Here is a 21673-nt window from a genome sequence, read left to right as displayed (position 1 = left end):
CACGTTCTTTTGGCATAGAAATTTATTTATGGTTACCAATGCTTTTAATCTGCCTTAGTAAATCTTTTTCTAGACTCTCTAATAGACATATCTCACCTTTTATAGGTATGTACAAAACTTTTAGTTCTCCTAATTGTGTGAAATAAGAGAAGTTTAATAGTTGCTCTTGACTTGCTTAGAGGATTTATTTAGAAACTGCTTAATACTACTACTGTGAGTGTTTTTCTTTGCTGTGTTGTGTGTATATTTTTGTATTGCTGGTTGTAAAAGTAAACTTAAGTTGAAATTTATTTACAGGCAAAGGAAGGGGCTGGAATTCTAGGTAAGACAAAGAAAGAGAAACCTACTGAAAAGTTCTACTCGGAGTCAGAAGAGGAGGAAGATGAGTCTGCCAGTACCAGTGCATCAGGTAGGTGTTTGGAAAGCAACTTGCTGGAGAACTGTATCTTCAGAACTGGCCGCTACTTCAAAAGAATCAGAAAAATTTTCAAAAAAAGCCAGACCTATGTATAAAATCAGGAAATCAGGGGGAAAATTTTACATTCTCTGTAGCTGTGCAATAACTGCTGATTTTACAGATATGGCTTGTGTGTTTATTAAATGAGTTAGACTTTGCTTTGTTTCCCAGTTGAAAAACCTGGCATGCTATTTTCGTCCTGCTTTGAGTCTAGTAAGAGTAGCGAGAGTTTGTAACTCCAGTCAAAACTAAAGGCACCTAACTTTTTGCGGGAAGAGTGCCCATATGCTTGGTTGTTGCGAACTGTAAGTCTTGAATGTTTTTTGAAAGTCGTTGTTGATGAAGTACTATTTTGATAGCATGTGCTGCTGTGTTGATAAATGGCCAAACTTGTTTAACTGTGTAGTCTTTCATGGGGTTTATTCAGTAAATCGTGTTACAGTATTGCTCTCAAGTTCTACATGACATTTTCTATTTATTATAATGGGGGTGATGATGGAGAAGATAACTGACAACTGCCTATCAAGTTCAGTGAGCAAAGGTTCTTTTGACCAGTCTCCCACTTAATGCCAGATAGGCAGTTCCCCAAGACAGCCGTTTCAGTAGATGTTCATATAGTTCAGATGTAGTGAAAAACATCGTTCTTACAGCTCCAGACTTTAGACACAGAAAATGTTAAGCATTAGAGATTTAAAAGAATTACCAGCATCTAGTTGAATGGAAGAGGGGCATCTTAAAATCTGAATGTGGAGCTTCTTTCCTCTCATTCCTAAACTGAGGAAATACACAGAAGTTCTTAAGAATTGTATCACTGAAATTAATGATCTCTGAAGCAAGCAAAGAATATATTCACTTCATATATTTGAATATTTAGTAAACATATGATTAATTAGAGGATGAATAATTTGTTTAAATCAGTGATTCAATCATCTTCACTATCGGTATTCAAGAACAGATTATCTAATTAAGCAATTAGTTGAAAAAATAATCTTGCAGTTAAGTGAGTGTATAGATTAGAGAATTTGAGGTCATCTCCAACTCCTGATAGGATTATGTAATTTTGAAGAAGCCACATGCAATGAATTTATTATTGGTCTTTCTAATTTGACAAAGTATAATCCTGTAGGACACGTCTTTAACCAACAAAATTTTGTGAATGTTACGGGAAAGTGATTTTCTTGTCTGCTTTTGACACAAGGTGAATAATGCTTGCAATTCGATCTTGAAATACTAAAACATTGTTTTATTTAAAACAAACTTGGATTTCTAAAATACTAATTATGTAAGATATTTAGAAAAAAAATGTAAGACTTGTTTTTATTTCAGAGAGCGAGTCTGGCAGTGAAAATGAGAAGGAAGATAAGGAGGAAGGCAGCAGTGATGAGAGTAGTGGGAGTTCCTCTTCCAGTGAAGAATCAAGTGACAGTGACTCCGACAGCAAAGAAAGTACTGCAAAGAAAATGTCTAGAGCTGCTGATGAAAGGTAGGTATAGATTTGTATGGTTTTAATTTTTTGTGATACTAGTTGCTAAAGCACTATTCCTGTAAACAGTCTGCTAAGCCTTTAATTGAGCTTTTTTCGGTGTGTATTGGCCAAGGAGTGATGTCTCCTGTTTCAGTTTATGCCAGTGATATTCAGTATATGAACTGGGTTCATATTTCCATTAATCAGACTACTCTTATGTTTGGAATTAATTTCTGACTTCAGTAAAATCTTGGGTGGCTTTTTGAAAATTGATGTAACCTTGGGAGGCTGAATAAGTGATCAAACAGTTGTGTGAAACACTTAATTACCTTTTGCAGCAATTTTGCTGAGAGCTAAAATTAAGTCCTTCAACACTTCGCCATTATGTAACTAAGACAATTGATTTTTCTAAATAATGTTATATTAAAAAGATTATGATCCAAATATTAGAGGCAAGGGCTGTGAAGGGAAACGGTCATAAGATATTTAAGTGTTAGCGCTTTTTAAGATTGCCCATTATCAACAGCATTATCATGTATTAAAGTATCATTAAAATTTTGAGTAATTGGGGCTAATACCTTGGATTGTATGAATCTGTTTCTTCCACTGCTGTCAGCAAGTGGCCTCTGCAGACATGATCGCCCTTTACTCTGTAGTCTGCTGCCAGCTCACTTGATGAGTTTGCAGCTCAGCTCAGTCGTGGCTGACAGCGCTGATTGGGGCGCAGTACGCACTCTGCTCCTTTTATTACAGACAGTAATTAAAGCAGCTCGCCTTGCCACTTCCATAACAAACACAGCATAATGCCCTAATTATGACTTTATTAATTTAAGTCAGGATTTAATGATTTTAAAAGTGATTTATATTGTTTTTCCTGTTCAGAACAAATGAAATCTGTAGGTTAAATTAATACAGGCTTTTCATCATCGCAAAGTTAAAAAGCTAGTTACCAGTAAATTCTTTTCATTAGAATAACATCTGAAATTTTAAGCAGTAAGGTAAACAATGATTATCCATCAAAACTGGCTGATGTACAATAAAGTAACATTTTTAATCATCAAATCTAGTTTTAAAGATAAGCTGAAGATAAATTGTTGAAAAACAACTTACTTCATTCATATAATAGGTTCACAATAACTTATTTGTTGATGCATCTACAGCTTCTGTTCAATGGCAATCAAGGAAATGTAGATAAGTTTGTCAGTACCTGTTATACATCATGAAGAAGAAACTTCAAACAATATATGCTAGAGAATTTTTATGTTTAGTTCATTGACCTCAAACAAGTTTTAAATGTTGTCATATTGAAATGTAATTTGTATAGTACCTATTTTTTCACCATGATTTTAACAATCAGATACGCTATATTAGACTGTTTTTTGTGAAATGTACTTTTGTTTCATTTTTAGCTTTGCAAGCTTCAAGTTTGCTGCGTTCAGAAAAAAATGCTTTTGACTAAAATTTTGGGGCTTGATTTCAATGTCAGTTACATTAGTAGGCATTATTAGCATGGCTTAAATGTTAATATTGATTTTTAATAATTTTGGTTAAATTCGATTTAGACAATTCAGTCCTGGGAAGTTCTTGGGAGGAGGAGGGCATTGCCTTAACTATTTTCCTTTCTGTCACATTAGATTTTTCAGTTTCCCTTTTCTGTATTTTTCCATTCTGAAAACATTGCTATCTCAAACAGTAATGCAGCATAGTACATTCTTTTGTACTGCTCCTAAAGCTAAGGAAAAATGTATAACAACTTAATTTGAGTCCAAAGGGGCTCTTAATAGTTGAGTGGTCTGGATTTGTTTAATTATTGTTGACCTTGTTACCCTTCAAGCACTTTAGTAACCAATTTATTGTCTTGAGGAGGAAGCTGAATCAGGTGGTGTATGAAACACCTGATTTGGAAGTATAAAATGGTTGCCTGCAGATCCAAGAACAGAGGTTTTTTTTCCTGTATGCAATACAAATTTATCTGCTCCATGATAACTATTAGAAAACAATTTTCATTTCCTGCGATATTTCTGGGTAGTAACTCCTCCTGAGACAAAATGGTAATCTAATAATTGGTAGTTATAGTTTTATTAGAAGTGAACAAGGCAGATTTTAATAATAGTCAGTAGCTGTTAGCACAGAGCAACATAATCCAGCATGGCCAGGGTGAACAGAACTTTACTGTGAAGAATGGTGTCTCTGAAGTCCATTAGCTGTAAGGTACTCAATATGACCAAAGGTGTCAGAATGTAATAGCTCTTCTGTATAAACTCTTTAATGGGTTGAAATATTTGCAGATATTGTAGGTCTTCTTTCTAGGTGGTTTGATTTAGAAGAATTAATGAAGGAATAAATTCAATGCATTGCTTTTTTTTTTTTTAAAGCAATATTACTTTGCAAAAACATCTTATAACCCATTAAGGTTCTGTTAATCATAGGTAGAATAGTTTGAAAGTTTCTTTATATAAAAGAGTATTTGCACTTCTTTCTGAAATGTCACAAGCTCGATACATGCAAATAATATTTTTAATATTTAATATGTTCACATTTTTGTTTGGCTGTTTCGCTGGTGTAGATTATGTGCGATGACTTATTGTGTAATGTAATAGAACAATTTTGTGTACCATTAAATAAGGGTAAAACACTACTTCTGCCATCTTAGCTGAGTTTTTTATCATGAAGAAATACTGACATAAAACTCATTTAATAAAACTTTGCAGTGTTAACATAGGATATTGCCTAAGCAGATTCCTTTGGTGGTTTTACACGTCCCTTAATTTTTTTTTCAATATGTAGTGATTCAGAGGACATTAAAAAGAAAGCAAAGGGCATCTCCAAAAAGGGAAGCACATCCAGTTCCTCAGATACAGAGTCCACTTCATCAGAAGAAGCTTCTTCAGACTCCAAATCAGAATCAGACTCTAAAAGTGACTCTGAGTCTGGAAAATCTAGAAGTGCTACCTCCAGTAAGGTAAAACTCGTTTTTTAAAAAAACCCTATAAAATACGAAAAGATTAATCTAACCATCTATACGTTTTTTTTTCTGCAGGAATGGAGGTAGGTAGTGGTTTTATGGATATCTAAAAAAACAGAATTTCTGAAAAAAATTTTTGACCTTTCATAAAAAGACCAATCCCAAAGCAGTTTGATAGTTTAAGCAAGTAAGAATATTTCATAACAAAATTCTGTTATATTTTTACTCCAGATACATGAAGAATAATAGAACCTAATTATTTTTTTACATTACTATTGAACTGGTGAAAGCATAGTACTTCAGTAGTTCACAAAAATACTATCCTGATTTGGGATGATTATTATATTAAAATGGGATCTTAAAATATAACTGCTATAGGACCTGGGTCTGACAGGACGCAAAACCAAACTACAAATGTTTGTACATTGTTTCTTAAGAGTTTGAAGACATTCTAGTAGAACCACTAGCTTTGTCTTAAAATTTCCTGTTCAAATTGAGAATAGTGCAGTTAATGCATCTATACTTGAGGTGTTTACATAGATTAGTAGAATTAATATTCTTAATGAGTAATCAACTTTTTATTGCTCTCTGTGTTTGATAGGAATAAAGCTTATAAAGGGTTCCTTTACTTCAAATTGTGTTAGCTTTCTTACAACATTTATGAAGTAGCAAACTTTCAAATATGTCTTTTTTAAATTGGATTCAGAAATGTGTGAAGATGCAGAAGTGTTTGACAGAGCCCTTCATGTGTCAATTAAGTTTTGATTGCTTACCTTAGTGAAGAAAAAGAGGTTAAAATTTCATTATACTCAAGCTAGCATTATAGAGCTAAAGCAAATAGCATGAGTTAGTTTCTGTTTCTCTACCTACCTTTCATTTAAAAAATAAATAAATGAGTAACTTTATGTTAAATCTGTTAAGGTAGAAGAGTAAAAGAATTTCTGAAACTTACTGTTCTGTTATCAAATATTTCCTGTGCATTTCTTTCCACATATTTTATAAAAATTTGCAGGGTGTAATTGCGGCTCAGAAGTTTCCATTTTAATACTGATCTGTGGGTTTGAAAATTAAGTGATACTCTGATGCATTTTAAATTAAGCCAAGATATTTCAGACAGGACTCCTGTATAGGTTGCTGAATAGTCAAAACAGACATTGTTGCATTTGATGCAACTGTAGAAGCTGGTGGACAGGTGTGTTTTGAACAGTTAAGAGGGAAGGCTGTAACTTTTTCAAGCTGTTTCAGTGCCTGTTTCCTTTAATTGAGGAGGTAAGGCTCTCTATTTCTCTAAATCTTAACATTATACATGGTCTTTGTTTTATAACTTTATAGGTCTGCCTAGGAACTCTGAGTTGTAACCTTAGCTTTTAATCTAGTCCCTTCTTCTACCAAGTAGAACAAAAGATGAAGCAAGACTATAGCTTTTGAAAAATGGAGGTGTGTTTCCATGGTTTGATCATTGTTTCCTGCCCAAATACTACACTGGGTAACGACCTATGTCAAAGTTTTTTCTAGTAGAGAAGCCAAACTGGATCTTGCAAAAAAATGGTAGCACAACAAATGTAACCTAAATCCTCTCAGATAAACTCCTTTGAATCTAGATGAGACATGAATTAATTCTAACAGTTTGCAGCTTCTTATGTTAGCATAGTATTTTTTCACCAGAAAGTATTAGGTACTCTGACTTGCTTAGTTCTGAGCAGCCACTGCAAAACCATATTCAAACAATAGTGTCTTCTCTCTGCTGCATCTGTCCATTTTTCTCAGGATATCAGTGCCACTGTTCATGATTCCTTTCACTACAGTTACCTGAACTGTTCTGGTTCTTTCGCTATGTTTGTTAAATTCTTTTATGCTAAGAAATTAGCACATTTCATGTAAGGGCAACAAGCTATGGCCAATGTAAACAGCAACAGTTGTATATGAAGGGGGCAGGGGGGAAGTTAATTTTATGCTCTTGAACATAGAGAACTGTTTCAGTGCACTATATTAATCTCTAGGGCCATGAAGTTAGTTTCCATTTAAGCCATGTTGGATGCCTGCATTTATACTTGAGGTGTTTCTGGTACTTGGTTATATTCAGAAGTGTAATTGGATGAGGGGATGCAGGGGAGAATCATGGGTATTTTGTGTGAAAGATGATTGTTATGCTAACTAGCTTAATAGATTTTTTGGAGAAAGACCTGGTTTGAGCCCTGTGATGACAGGTGGAGCTAACTAATGATAACCTAGAGAAGCCCTTCCAAGCTGGAAAGAAAAGTAATTGTTAACAGACTTTTAAGAACGTTATAGATGAAGTCTTGTATAGAGCCCTTGTGTCAAGGTACATTTTACAAGAACCACCCATGTTTATTTTATTTTCAGGAAAATCTTGGATTTTTTCTGCTTCCTACCTGACTTTTTTTCAGGCCACCTAGGAAGCAAACAGTTTCAGCCATACTCTCAGAAATGCATGTTTTTATTCTGATAGATTTTTATTGGAAAAGCCATTTCTTATATCATTCTGCTACAGGGTATTCTTAACTTGGTCAGTGTATATGTGGAGATGATTCATTAGGATTTCCTTTCCTTTTAAATAAAACTGAAAAGGTTTTCTGAAATACTTATTGATAAGAGGAGTAGTTAGTAGGCTTTATTTTTATAGTTTCTCAGTTTGCCACACATTATGAACCATGTTACATAGCTGGTGTTTTGGGTGGTGTTTACCATTCTGTATGTTTTGTTGGGTGCCATTGCCATGTTCAGCAGAATTTTCATAATAAAAAACGTTCCATTACACTCACATGGGAGCTTAATTTGTGCATGCATCCATGCATTTACTAGCATTGAAATAGGTTACAAAAACTTCAGATTATTTTTCCTGAACATATTATTAATGCTTTCATATGTTTTTGTCTTGAAGAATCATTTTGAAAAAGCTGTTGTGTTCACTGTAATAGAGCTGCAGTGAATAGAAAAGTCACTCTCTTGTACTGCGGTGTTTTATATCATTTTGAAATATGGATAGTTTGAGGTGTTCAGATACATATTATACTGTAAGCTTAAATACTGTAGAGCTAAAATGCAGATTTGAGGATGATGCATGTATAAGTAGGTGTCTCTACAGTGGGATTTTAAAATCAGCTACTGTTGACCACCTTATACAAGTATAATACAGTCACTCAGCTGTTAAAAACCTGATCCACTATTTAAAAAATATACAAAAACAAATTGTCTATCTTTCTGCCTGATCTCTTTTCAAGTGCTAACACAATGGAAACAGTGGGTGATCTGTCAATGCATTTGGATTGTCAATGACGGTTTTGTATAAATATTGGGAGGATAAGAAATAAAATTCGCACAGCAAAATATGATTTCATCTGCCTTTTCTCTGCAGCTCCATGGCTCATGCTGCGGTGTGAAATTCTCATTTTACACACTTTGCAGGCGGAGCACATGAATTATGCATTGAGCAAGAGAAATCTCCTGCTTCAAGTCCTATATGCATTTACCAGGTTCTATCTCTATTACCAAGATGAATTGCAAATGGAGAAATGTTTGATGGAATATAGCTTAACTTCTTTGTTTAGTATTCTGCTTTTCCCATAGTGGGCTCTCTTGGTCAGAAGCTGTTTGGGTTATATGGTAGACTTAGTTTTAAGAAAAAAAGATGAAAAATTATGTTACAGAGAAATGCCAGACATGTCAGAGCCTTTTTATTGTCTTGATTTCGAATGCAAAGCTTTTTTCATTCAATAGAAATATCTGTTGGTAGTGTTTGTTGCAGTCATTGGCTATTTATTATTCCTAGAAAGCCAATCAATTTTCTTTTCTTTGAAAAGCCAAATTAAAAAATAATGATGTTTGTAATAAGCAAGACCCATGTAAATAGATTTCTTTGGTGTTTTGTACAGAATTGCACACAATTAATTTATATACCCCTGTATAGAAATACACATATAAATATGAAAATATTTGTGTGTTTGTGTGTATATGTAGCATGCATACACACACATATAAGTAGCTGAGTATTTACCTAGGCTTGACACACTTGACTGAAGTAGAAAAAAAGACGTGATCATACTTTATTTTGATTTAGTTAGCTTCTGATTTTACATTTCCCAGATGGTAGCATTGGGTTTTGGTTTTTTTGTTTGTGGGGTTTGTTGGTTGGTTGGTTGGTTTTTTTCACAGTAAACTGATGTACTTAAGTACAGTATTCTGATAAAGTGTGCAGCGGAAGTTTTTCTTACCGTGCATTACTTTGATGTAATAATTCTGTACCTTGTGCCTTACCTTAGGATCATTTTATTTTAATTTGAAGATTTTTTTTCCCCCATTTTTAAAGATGAATTATGTAGTAGACTCAAAATAATATCAGTGCAGAAATGCATTTTATTTTATAAAATTATATATCAAGCTTTGTGATCTGTATTTAGTAACTACTTTAGAATGGCAAAATAAATAACAGAAAAAACAAACTGAAGCATACTATGGGTGTTATTTGTGGCATAGTGTGTCCTATCTTAATCGTCTTCAGTAAACAGATTAACAGTAAGAGGATTGCTTGGCTCTGACTCCTAATTTTTTTAAACATCTTGACTTAGCAATGCTGCCATTGGCAGAACTGAACCATATTCAAAATTCTGATCCTTGTGCTATAGCCTCTCATGCGGGTGAGCCACTTCTCATAGACTTTAATTGGCTGCATAATAAAAGGGAATGGAGAAATCCCATCTCTGCTGGAATAATTAGCAAATATAGAACTCTAGCTAAAAGTAACCTTTGAACCTTAATCATAGTTGAAGATAGAACTGTATCTTATGGATAGGTGGGGGTAGAGAGTGAAAGAGTTCAGAAATTGAAGGGTTTTTTTTAATGTATTTGCATTTTGTTTAACTGTGTTCTCTTTTAGTATGTGCTGGTGTCTGAAGAGTTAGTAGTTTAGCAAAAACGTTGTGATACATAGTTTATAGTAAAAGTGTTGCAGATAACAGCTAAACCCCTGATTCAGGGCTGAATAGTCACCAAATGGTGCTAGAAAAAGACCTGGAATTCATTAAAAGAATTGTTATGAAATTGTTTCTCTGACACTTCATAACATGAGTAATTCAAGTAGAATAGAACCTGTAGCTTATGAAGTATACTTACTTATTTCACAGATTTAAAAAAAATAGTCAAAAGAATCTTAATGACTTGCTAGTAATCACAGTGGAAGAGAAAAATGAATTCTGGTAGTTGTGACCAGAATGGAACTCAAGAGAGCAGGTTCTGCAGCAAAGTCTCTAACTAATTCTGGACAAGGCATATGAGGAATGGAATAACATTAGCACCATTTTAAAGATTTTTTTGTAGTAATTCCTTTGTGCAGAGGAATTTTGTGTTTCAGATAAATCAGAGATAGTAGAACACTCAAATACCATAGTGATAAGGACCATTGAAGTATGTTGATTTAAAAATAATTTTAAAAATAGTGGCTTCTATTCTTCTCTGTCCACAAGATTTTTCTCCTCCCAGAATATCTAAAGCACATCTGTAATGATCACATAAGTGACTACTGTCTATTTGAGCCATGGGTTTTTTGGAAGAAAATGATGAGAAATGTCATTTTGGCTCAGGTCAAGCCTGATAGTCATTAACATCAACAGCTTCAAATAGCAAGAACATCAGTTAGTTTCTTCCATGTTCTTTGGAGGAAACCGTGGAATTTCTCCCAAAATTGCAAAAAAAACGACTCGGCATTATTGTTAGTTTGCAACTGACCATGAGACTGAGAGATGAGAAGAAAGGGAATGCACATTTAGAAAAGAAGGGTCATTTTATTCTATGGTGATAGTCAAAGAAAGTGATTTTAGCTGCTGCGTTTCTGAGAGGACTCCAGGCTTCTGTAGAAATTTGTATCCTGAGTGCCTGAAGAGACTGTGCAGCTTGTAAGTAATGCTCAAGAAATGGAGGCTCCGATGGGCATACGGAGTTTCACTGATTTATTTAGACCTGTTAATTTATTAGAAAAGGTAAAAGAATAATATATGTGTATGCATTTGGCTGTCACATGCTGTTGGAGAGGAAACTGGTGAACTAGAAGTTTCACAGAAGTGTGACTCCTGGAAAAACTATGTTTAAATTACTTGCAATACCTTGGGTAGCGAGCAACATCTTAAGGTCTAAAGGCAGTTGACAAATTCTCTGAAAGAATGACAAAGGCTTCTGTCTGGTGAGTGAGCCAGAGAGATCAAAGGTAGAAGGCGTTCTTCAGCCGATCCAGATGAAGGATGCTTAGGAGTGGGTAGGAATAGCATGACGACAAACTGTCTGATGAGCATCCAGCAGGTAATGTGTCCAGGTTCTGGCTACATCCAAAGATCAGTCCTTTTTACTAAACCACCCTATTGGGAGTCCATATTGAGCTGTGACACACCAAATTCTCTTTCTGAATCATCATTGTCTAGACATTTTCTGTAGGTATGACCAACAGTCACTCTTCGTAGATTTGTTTAGAACTTTTTATTTAGCTGTATTGAAACAAGTTTTGTTGAAATATTGTTTGCCAAGTCACTGAGATTACTATTACTGGTCTACTCTTTACTTAAAGTACTGCCAATCCTTATTATTAGAATTCATCTTAAGTCTTAAAATTGAAACTTTTTTGGTGACAAAAACTTATTTGTCCAGCAATTAAGTAAAATCCCAGTAGATTATGGGACAGGGTTCCATACTGTTAGATAAATGCAAATAACACTGCTTTCTTTTGAATGGATTTTGTTCTGGTTTTCATATGGAAACAGAAATGTTAGTACCCAAGTCTTTTGTCTTCAAAAAAAAAAAATGCTTCTATCTCTATTTTAATGGTCTCAACAGAAGTGTCTGATCTGTCACCAAAAGTTTTCTTTGAGTAGCAACTGTTATTAATGTTAAACGAAAACATGGGCTTCAGAGGAGTAAATGTAACTCAAATGTGGAGTTCAGGTTCAGCTTAGCTGTACAAAGAGATCTTTCTCACTACGTGAATTCTCTGAATGCTGAGCCCTGAAAATGAATACATTTTTCTTTTACAGCAGAGAAAATACACTTTGCTTTATAAAAGTATTAAAGACTTTTTTTTTGCTGATATGGTAAAAGATGAAATATTAATGTATTTTGACAGAAAGAAGAAAAACCAGTACAAGATAGAAAAGCTCCAAATAAACAAGACGTGTTTCTCTTAGATTTAGATGATTGTAAGTATCTTGATTAAAGTCTCATTTTTCCTGTGGCATAAATTCAATTCAGTTAATTCAATGAATTTTAAATGTCTGAAACATTGATAATGTTCACTTACTGTACCAGCTTCCTGACCAAAAAAAATCTACTTAGACTATCAACTTATTTTTAAGCATAATTATTACAATATGTGATTTTGTTTGTTTTAGAACTAAGAAATAATTTCAAAGTGTAGAATGTATTAGTATGTAAAACATTTTTTTGAGAATTTTTATATGTCTGGTCTTGTTTTCTGTTAAAGTGGGCTTATTTTCTCAGGTGCCAATGGATTTTACTTGTGCAGCATCTGTGCAACCTATGAACCAATTGCGGCACTAAAATAAGATACAAAAAATCACAATTTTGAAGAACGGATTAAAATGTAGTCTTGGAAGGGTAGGGTAGAGCTGTCACTGGTTTTTGGCTATGCTTTGCAGTGTTATTTTTCAAGTTTACTTCTATAGGTGCAACACATTAGAATTGCACTAATATGTAGTTTGCACATAACTTGTAAATGAAAATGTGCTGCATAGTATGGATCAGACTGAAGGATAAAATAGAAAAAGTGGGAAAGGAGAACAAAATATTTTTAGTGTAAGTAACGTGGTCTATACATATATCAGTTTTATTTATATTTTCATTGTTTATTTTGAGTATTGGGGCTATATGTCTGAAAAAAAGATCTTCTGCTATTAAGAAACATATATACAAGGATAAAATAATCAGATCAAGATGTAGAAACTTTTTACGCTTAATGAAAATAGCTCATTGTCCTTCCCAGTATTTTAAATATTTTTAAAGTTAAGTATCAATTGCCTTTTTACTTCTAGTTTGTCCTGTGACAACACCTGTGGCAGTTCCTACAGCAGCTGTTTTGTCCCCAAGTTTAACAGCAGACCTAGAGGGATTAAGTCTGTCGAGTTCATCAGTCATTGATGTAAGTAGCGTTTAAAAAGTCAGGTGGTGGGGAGTGGGGGGTGTCTTAATTTAAGCATTTCACATGCTTTTGAGGCAGTCATTAAAGTGATTTTTTTAAAGTACTTTCACCTATAAAGGTCTTATATGAAATTCTGGTTTGCATGCAAGTCTGGCAGGTGTTTTGGATCTGTAATAATTACATTCTGAAACATGGAGAAAAGTATGAATATTGCATGTCTGAGAAGGATGCCTTCAAGGCTTTTTAACCTTCTCTTTTAATCTGTCTTTTTCTCTGCCTCAGGGAAACTTTAATTCACAAATTAAGTATCCAAACTATACAAATCTTTCAAATCATTTAGTTGCTACACTATCAAAAACAAACTACAAGAAAATCACATACCTGTTAATCCTCAGCCTGTTTGTTTACCATGCATGCCTCCAATTATGACATTTTGCTACTTGGAAGTAACTTTTCATAAGTATATGGAGCATAGCCCATGGGTGCAAATAAAAAGGGTATAGATTTACAATCAGTGGTATATCAGTATGTGTCACGATTCATTCTGTTAGTGCTTTCTGCTTTGTAACACTTTCCATTAGGGAATCTCAAAACTATAGGTATAATTAAGGTTAGCAAAGTCATAGAGGTGGAGGCATTCCTTTGTTGGGGGAAAGGATAGTAGTTTGTGGTGTTCTTTTTTGATTTTGAGGTTTTTTTAGTAATTCTGTATGTCCAATTTACATTTGCAATTTAATAAGGAATTGCAGCAGTACAACGTAAGATACTTATCCTTGTGAAGGTGGATGGGAGTGACCAGAAAAAATACCAGAGACACAGGAATTTTTTAGCCTAGCCTTGTTTCTGATGAGGCTGGTATATAGAACCTACACAGCAACTTTAATAATTGCTGGTAAAGTACTTTGTGCTGGCTTTGGGAGCAATACATTTGGAAAATCATATACTTCTTACATAAAGAAGGTACATGAATGATTTGACTCAAGAAATAAAAGATCTTACTTTATGATTCATGTTTACAGGCTTTAAAATTTGGTGTTGAAAAGGTAGACTTTCAGATAATGTGTTGGATATTAGCCTTATCTAAGAAAATTGTGATGCAATTTAAATTTCAAGCAGAGCAGTAGCAATCCGTGGACATGCAGTTACTTTACCTGGTGTGTAGTCATTCACCTGTCACATAGTCTGAAAATGCCAGAATTCTCTTCTGTGTTATTTTGTGGTGCAGCATGCAACATTAGGTGGCACGCCTGAGTTTAACTAAAACTGTGTTGTTATTCCTGTGGTTGCAGTCCCACAATTGCTTCTTTGCCATCCGTTATGGCTTTGACAGCGCAAACCACAGGCAATCATCTGTTTTCCTGGCTCTGGGTTAGCTTAAGAATTACTCTGGTGTCTTTGCTTTACTTCAGAATTATCATCTTTGAGGGTAAGTGAAAGATAGCAGTCAGTAATGTCGGATGCTTGAGAACACGCCCTGTTTGCCAATGTCTTTAGTCCTTTCATTGTCTACAGTACATGAACACATGTTCCACTCCCACATTCATGCTTGCTTTCCTCGTGATTGCCACTATTCGTTTGCTAAATTGCTTCTCCCCATTCTTCAGAAGGTAGCTGCAATGAAATAGGGGTGTTAGAAAGAGCTAGAAGGTGTAGGCTAAACAGCCGAAGAAGTTCTGCATGAAAGGATTGATTCTGCAAAATGCCTCTTTCTTGGCACTGCTGAGTTCCTGGTAAAACATGTAACCAGCAAAGAAGCGGAAACATTTCCTCATACTCCCTGCTCTAGAAACAAGCTGAATCACATAAAAACTAATTGTTGCTACCTGGATAGTGATTACGTGTTTTGGGCTGTATTCTGTTTTCAGATCTATGCTGAACTCTCATTACCATTGATAATAATTGCAGATGTACGTGAGGTCCTTTGCTGTGTTTTATGCACCAGGAAGCAACAAAAATTAAATGCTAAGGTTAAAAACTGTTCTTTCAAATTATATCCATATATTGTAAAAAGTCTTGCCTGCGAGTAGTTGAATAACTATTGTCACATGTTGTTCAGCACCATCAGGTAATTTTCTAAAAATGAAAATATAAAACCAGCTTTTAAGACTTTATGTGGGAATGTCCCTCTTAAAATAGTATTTTGAATTTAATCTGTGATGACTAATTCTAAAAATGAGGAGGATAGTTGTCATACTTCAGAAAACTTTTTCTTCCTTCAATGGGAGAGAAAATGAATTTAACTCTAGGGCACATGCCAAACTAACAGTGAGAAATTAATTTATTACTAGGCAATAGAGAGCATGGAGTAAAAATAGATAAGTACAGTATATGACCCTAATATCAAAGAAAGGTAGCAGCCACTTATCTTGGAATATGTCAGGCAGTCTATTATTCAAATCGTTCTGCACTGTAATTGGATACAGCTTTTAGAAAACTTATAACTCCAAATTCATAGCTCCTGAACATTGTAGAAAGCATAAATACAAGAATGGTTTTACAGTAATGGTATGGGTCTCTTTAAACCTACAAAACCAAAATATCCTTGAATAGAAACTACAGTGTACAACCTGATGCTTTGTCCTGTGGCTCATTTGTTTTTATGATTCATGTTTACATGTAGCACCTTTCCCCCTCATATAAATGCACACATGCATATAGTAGTCTGTTCCAGCAAAACCAAAATTCTCCGGTAATTTATGGATAACTTCCCTCCAACTGGATGCAAAACATAGTAAATCCTTGTACATGATTCTGCCCTGATACCCGTAGTCCATCTTCAGGTGGCTCAACCAAACCAGGTAACTAAGGTCACCAGAGGCTACTGTGGGGCTTTTTGGTGTGTGCACACAAGAGAAGTCAGACCTAAGTGCTTGGGGAAACTCTGCATTTGGAGTCAATTGAGTTTTAGATGGATACATTTGCAGGCTTTAAAGATACTTGAAGATGCAGTGCCAATGAAAAATAGGAGGTGAGAGAAAGCTGCAAAGCTGTCAGTGTAAAGCAGTTACCTGAAAACATTGGAGATGGGTGTTGTCCCCTAAAGGAAGGTTTTTAAATTGAGAGAAGAGGAAATTGAAAGCAAAATTCATGAATGACGTAAGGACAGGGAGGGTTATAATGTGCTGCAGGAAATAATATTTTGAGAAGGAATGGTGAGAGGAGGAAGAGGAAAGCTATGGTATTGGAGGAAAGCCGAAGAGGGGAGTGATCATCTGTTCCTACCCATCACACAGCTGATGAGAAAAAAAGCTAAACCGCCTTTTCTTTTTTCATTAGGATCTTAGATGGTAAAAATGTGCAAGCAACTGCTCTCGTAAGTGTGTGGAGACCTGAGTATACTGCATGTGATAATTAACTTGTAAAAATGACACCTACTTTTACAAATAAAATTAGTGAGAAGGAAATACTGCTTTGGTAGCAAGAAATTTGCCATGATTCAGAACAGTGTTAGTGTAAGGGAGAACTGACAGCTGGGTATGAGCTCTGATGGTAGCAGCAGTTGGATGGAGCAAAAAGTGTGTGGAAGTATTGGCTGAGTTGAACAGGATTTGATGAGAGAAGATTATTTCCTCTACCCCAAACAGAGGATAATTTTTGGAAAAAGTCAAGGGTGAATAGGAGAAGTTCATTATAAAAACGTTGCAAAAGAGGGGAAAACTCTTGTTGTAGTGAGGAGGTACTTGTAAAAATATTTGATGCAACAATTTAGTGTTGCCATTAATTACTGTGCATATGGAATTATGGTATAATTGTAGAAGTGGTACTGCTTTACTTACTGAGGTTTTATTTAGCGTGTACAGTGTGTTCTCTTGATAGTAGTTATTACCAGTGGTATGGTTTTATTGTTTCCTACTACTTGGAGTTCCACAGAAACTGTTTAGGAAGGGAGGAGTAAATCAACTTGTTTTCTGTCTCATGTCTTCTACAGAACTTTTGACTGAGATCCACTTTGAGAACTTCTTCAGAGTGGTGATGCATAGAGCAGAAATAATAGCTTTTGACAAAAGTCAAGGTCGAGCTGCAGACCTGTCAAACCAGGTGATAAATACATTTAATTTCAAATTGAGCACAGTTACAGAATTCCTTGAGAAACAGTAAACATGAACTCCCTCAATATTCAACGAGAGATATTTTCAGAATAGGAGAACGGCTTAAATGATATTTTAATTTCTAATTTGTTGAGGTAGTCTTCACAGGGGAAAACTTTCTTATCATTTAGGTTACTTTGTCCATTTAGGCTGTTTCTAATTCCACTATAGCAAGTGTTAAGACTGACTCTGAACTATATTCTTTTCTTGTGTAAAGGATCTCTTCTTAGAAATACCGGGAATACAAGGATTGTAATAATGGATTATATCATGGCTCTAGTCTGGTATGCAGCTTGCAGGAAAGGTTAGCATGAGGTGCTTAAGAATTTGCAAAATCTTACAGCAGAGAAATGAATAGTAGTTCTTCCAAATAGTTACTGGTGTGCACTCAACTTCATGAGTATTACTTTTTCAGAGCTTTGTTAGCAGTAATTATTCTATAACTAGATACATTTATCATTCATGTAGGCTCTGGTCTGAGTTCTTACCTCAGGAATGGCTGTATGAGAAGAAACTTTAACTTGTTAATGTCATGAAAGAGATGTAGTGCAATCGGTTGTGATAGCAGTGGACTCTGTGCAATGGTTTTGGCTAGATTCTTGCTACTCTTCTGCCACATGTTCTCACAGAGAGATTTTGATCAAATACCATTGTTTTCTAAGCAACTAGTTTTATATATCTGTAGATATATCCAGTCCCTTTTAGGATGCTTCTGAAGTATTTTACTCGGACAAAAGATGTTTCTTTTAAATTGGTTTTCAATGTTAGCCACATCTCTCTTATCAGATGTTTTTGTGGCTTTGTGTTAGCATAACACAGGCTTATGGTATCCTTGATATCATTTTACTATTTTTTATAGTTTATCATTTGCCCACTTGTTTTTCAGCGTCCTGTAAGAAATGTCTTATCCTTCTGGTGTCTCAGCATGGGAGAGCTTTTTTCTATGCATGAAATGTTTTCATTATACTTCTTCTGAAGCCTAACTTTTTATATAAAGATTGAAATTGGGAAGGTTTGTTGAGGGGAGGTGAAAGGAGAAGTGTGCCATAAGATAGTCTATGTGTATCCTATCCTTGTGCATGCTTATAATTTGTTTGCATCGTTGACCACACTTGTACACTGAGCAGAGATGTTTTTGGAGTTCTGTGTAGTTTTCTCTCCAGCTGCGTTTCTTAAGATGGTGCTTTTTCCATGTGGAACAGTATCTGCGTTGTCTCCATTTTCCCCTACTCTGTGCTCTACAAGATTTGTAACTAGCATAAGGCTTAATTGAAACCACTTTTTGCAAATATCATATGTTCATAGGGTGCCTGGGAAAGTTTGTACCTATGAAGAGAGTAAAAGGCATAGTCTTAAATTTAAGAGTTAAAAAGCAACTTTCTTTTAGTGCCACCCAAAATTCAGATAAGCAGCTGATTAGGTGTGACTGATGCTTGTGGGAGGGTGGCGTGGTCCAGTGGATACAGAACTGGGTGTTACATATGGAAAATTAGTTCTATTTTGGGCTTACTACTTGCTGTGTGATCTGGAGGGAGTAACTTAATCTTTTAGTTTTCCATCTGAAAAATGAGGATAATGATGCTTACTTACCTTGGGAAAGCACTTGGAGATCTACAGATGAATGTAGCTGTTCATCAGCAGATATTAACCATTGCCAAGACAGAAGAAGGAGTGAAATAAAGACCTCCTGCATACTTAATTTTATTTTTCTGTGTTTATATAAATTTGCTGTATAAGAAGGTGTTCTTAAATTGGTGACATAGTATATGTGTTACATCAAATATTTGAAAGTTATAATGTCCTTTCCAAAATTGCTTCCGCATACTTTTAAAAATTATAGCTTGAAAAAGAAAACCAACTTACGGCACTATTTTTAAAGTGTTATTTCACCTTTATTCTTTAATTAGAAATCCATTTATCAGTATTTGTGATGTTTATTAGTGTTCAAGCCTTAAAAATACCTGTCTTACGTTTATTAAATCCACTAATACTTAACAAGCGCTACACTTAAGAATTAAGAACCTTCAACAACTTTTCTTAAATAAATTAGAGAATTTCATTTGGAAGTTCAAACATGATCTTTCTTCTGAGTCAGAAACAAGTTTCTGATACAAGACACTGGCACAAATAATAGTATGCCCAGTCTGAGAGGTATATTATATTATAACTATGTATAATCTCATTGATTTAGTTGATTACTGTGTGTTTTAGTACTAGATATTCTCCAGATTGGGTCTTTTATTTATACCTTTATGTATATGTCATAAATTATATATGATGTGTAATTATACAAATATAATGTATAATTAGGTAGCAACTTTTATATTAATTAAATTGTATTCTGAGTAACCAGGTCTTTGATTAACAGTGATGCTTCTGATTCAATGCTGTTTTGCTGGTTTGTTATCTTGGAGTGAAAAAGATTAAACCAATATTCAAATATTGTATTTAAAAATAGAAGTGCTTGAATTGCAAAGTACAGTGCAATTACAATATTAAAACCCTACTTATAAAATAGAAATTATTTTATAAGTTCATAAGTGGGGTTTATTGCAAAAAAGAAACTTTTAGATAAGTTACTGTGAGGAGACCTTTGATCTTTTTTTGCCTTCCGTTAAAAGTCAGTACTGTCCTTAAAACTAATCCAAATCTTTTGAGAATTAAATGCGTAGATATATGAGAGAATTTAAACTAATGCTTCTTTTTCTTTCCAACATGAAGAATATGTATATTATGCTCCCTAAAATAGCACTGCTGTAAACAGAGTTGGTGCTAGGTATTTAAAAACAGGCATGTGTAATGCATCATGATGATTCCATAAGTTATTCTTTAAATATGTAGTGTGGTAATGTATGTAAAACAGAGTGTGTCTGTATGTGTGCTGTGCTGTGTAATTCAGACAGAAGAGAGAGGTAACGTAAGCTGTATTTTTGTTTTATTTTGTAAATAAAACCTAGCTCTTAAAAATTTCAACCACATCTTTCTAAGGTAACATTTACCTCCTCACATCTTTAGCGTCTATCAGACATGACATGGGACATATTCATTGACCCTAAAAATTTTCATCAGTCTCATGCACTGGAAGGGGGCAGCCCCAGCCAGACAAGAGGCTCGTTTCAATTTTAACGGCTGTAATTAAAGGTTAATTCACTGAGTCAGGATTAACGAGGAAAGTACAAATGATAGGCAAGCAGCTGCCTTTATAATACAGGATTAGAACAATGCAATTACAATAAGAATTAGAAAAAATCAACTTCCTGAAAAGGTTCCGTAATGAATGAACTGCATTTCTCTGTTCTTAATTGTGGTACTTAAACATGAAGACTCTGTGCAGCACGGGGTTTTTTTGTTGTTCTTTTAATAACACTTGATCAACAGTGTGTCTAATAAGATAGTATGCCAACTACAATGACAGCAACTGTTATATTGATAAATTTAATACTGTGCTGTACTGAAAACCTTCAGGTTTACTTTTATATTATAGCTATATATGCTAGCCACATAGACAACTGCTTTGAACTTTGTGATTAAAGATTTATTTCTGTTACTCTTTATCAGTTCCTTATTTTAGCTAGCTTCTTTAAAGAAAATTATATTGAATTTTTAGAAAACATTTTTAAAGTTTCCCTTTACATTATCCCCACTCATTTTATGTGATATTCTTAATATCTGAAAAATAATTTTCATTTATAAATCAATATATATCAGATACACTCTGACTTTAGCATCCTATTTTAACTATAGTGTGCTGCAGTTGCATTAGTTGGTATAATTTAGAAGTCGGTATAATGCTTTCACACAGTCCTATCTTGTGCAGTGCCAAGTACATGGGTAATACACGTATAAATGTATAAATACATTGCAAAGTAAAGTTCTGATCACCTCTTCTTTGGAATTTCCTTTACAATTTCTGACTTGTAAGTAAACACATCAAATAGAAACACCTTTGTAAGAAAAGGAAGCCAGGTAACATTCTAAATTGAAGCATTAGATTACTGTAATTTCTTAACTTTGAAGCAGCAAATAACTGTGGCAAAAAAGTCTTCAAAATTATCTCTCTATGCAAATAAGTAGTCTGGAATTTCTCAGACACTCCTGTTCTCAATTGCTCGTTTTAAAGTCTGTTCTCTTCTCTATCCTCTTTTAACTTCAAAGATCCAGCTTCTGGAATAGTCTATATAAAAAAAATTCTGTGTTTACTGCTTATCTAAAACTTTGGAAGTATATACAACCATATGTGCTTGAATTTTCAAAAGATAATATTTCACAAAGGCAATCAGGAGACTGCTCTGAAAACTGAGGCTCCATAAAAGAGCTATGCATTTTTATCAGTCACTTCAGAGTTGTGCTGAAATACCATCTGGATGCTGGAATACAGCTGAGCATTGGTACTTTAAAACTAAAAATTCAGCAATATTTTCTTGGCAATTAATAGTTATATGGAAATATTTGGAAGTTATGCGGTTTATGTTACACAAAGCTATAAACACGGTACCTTTAGATAATAAATGGTAATATTAATATGGGTTTGCTTTATGAAACT

General features: G+C 34.4%; 1 protein-coding gene across 3 annotated transcripts in view; it reads left to right on the top strand.

The window, feature by feature from the left end:
- AP3B1 (adaptor related protein complex 3 subunit beta 1) overlaps positions 1-21673 on the top strand; it is a 168257-nt gene that overhangs the window by 96249 nt on the left and 50335 nt on the right. For 2 of the 3 annotated variants that reach the window (XR_015700930.1, XM_087741416.1), the window contains exons 18-22: positions 298-409; positions 1784-1940; positions 4710-4884; positions 12011-12083; positions 12936-13042. Coding sequence is in view for 2 of the 3 variants with exons in the window: in XM_087741416.1 (XP_087597542.1) it covers positions 298-409; positions 1784-1940; positions 4710-4884; positions 12011-12083; positions 12936-13042 (624 nt within the window). In the remaining variant the exon portion in view is untranslated. The remainder of the gene's footprint in view (positions 1-297; positions 410-1783; positions 1941-4709; positions 4885-12010; positions 12084-12935; positions 13043-21673) is intronic. The other variant, XM_087741417.1, reaches the window with a different exon arrangement.

Source organism: Nipponia nippon, unplaced genomic scaffold (assembly GCF_047370975.1).
Source record: "Nipponia nippon isolate SJK-2023a ecotype South Korea unplaced genomic scaffold, ASM4737097v1 scaffold_8, whole genome shotgun sequence".
NCBI classification, from domain to species: Eukaryota; Metazoa; Chordata; class Aves; order Pelecaniformes; family Threskiornithidae; genus Nipponia; species Nipponia nippon.
This window is presented reverse-complemented; position numbering and strand designations above follow the sequence as displayed.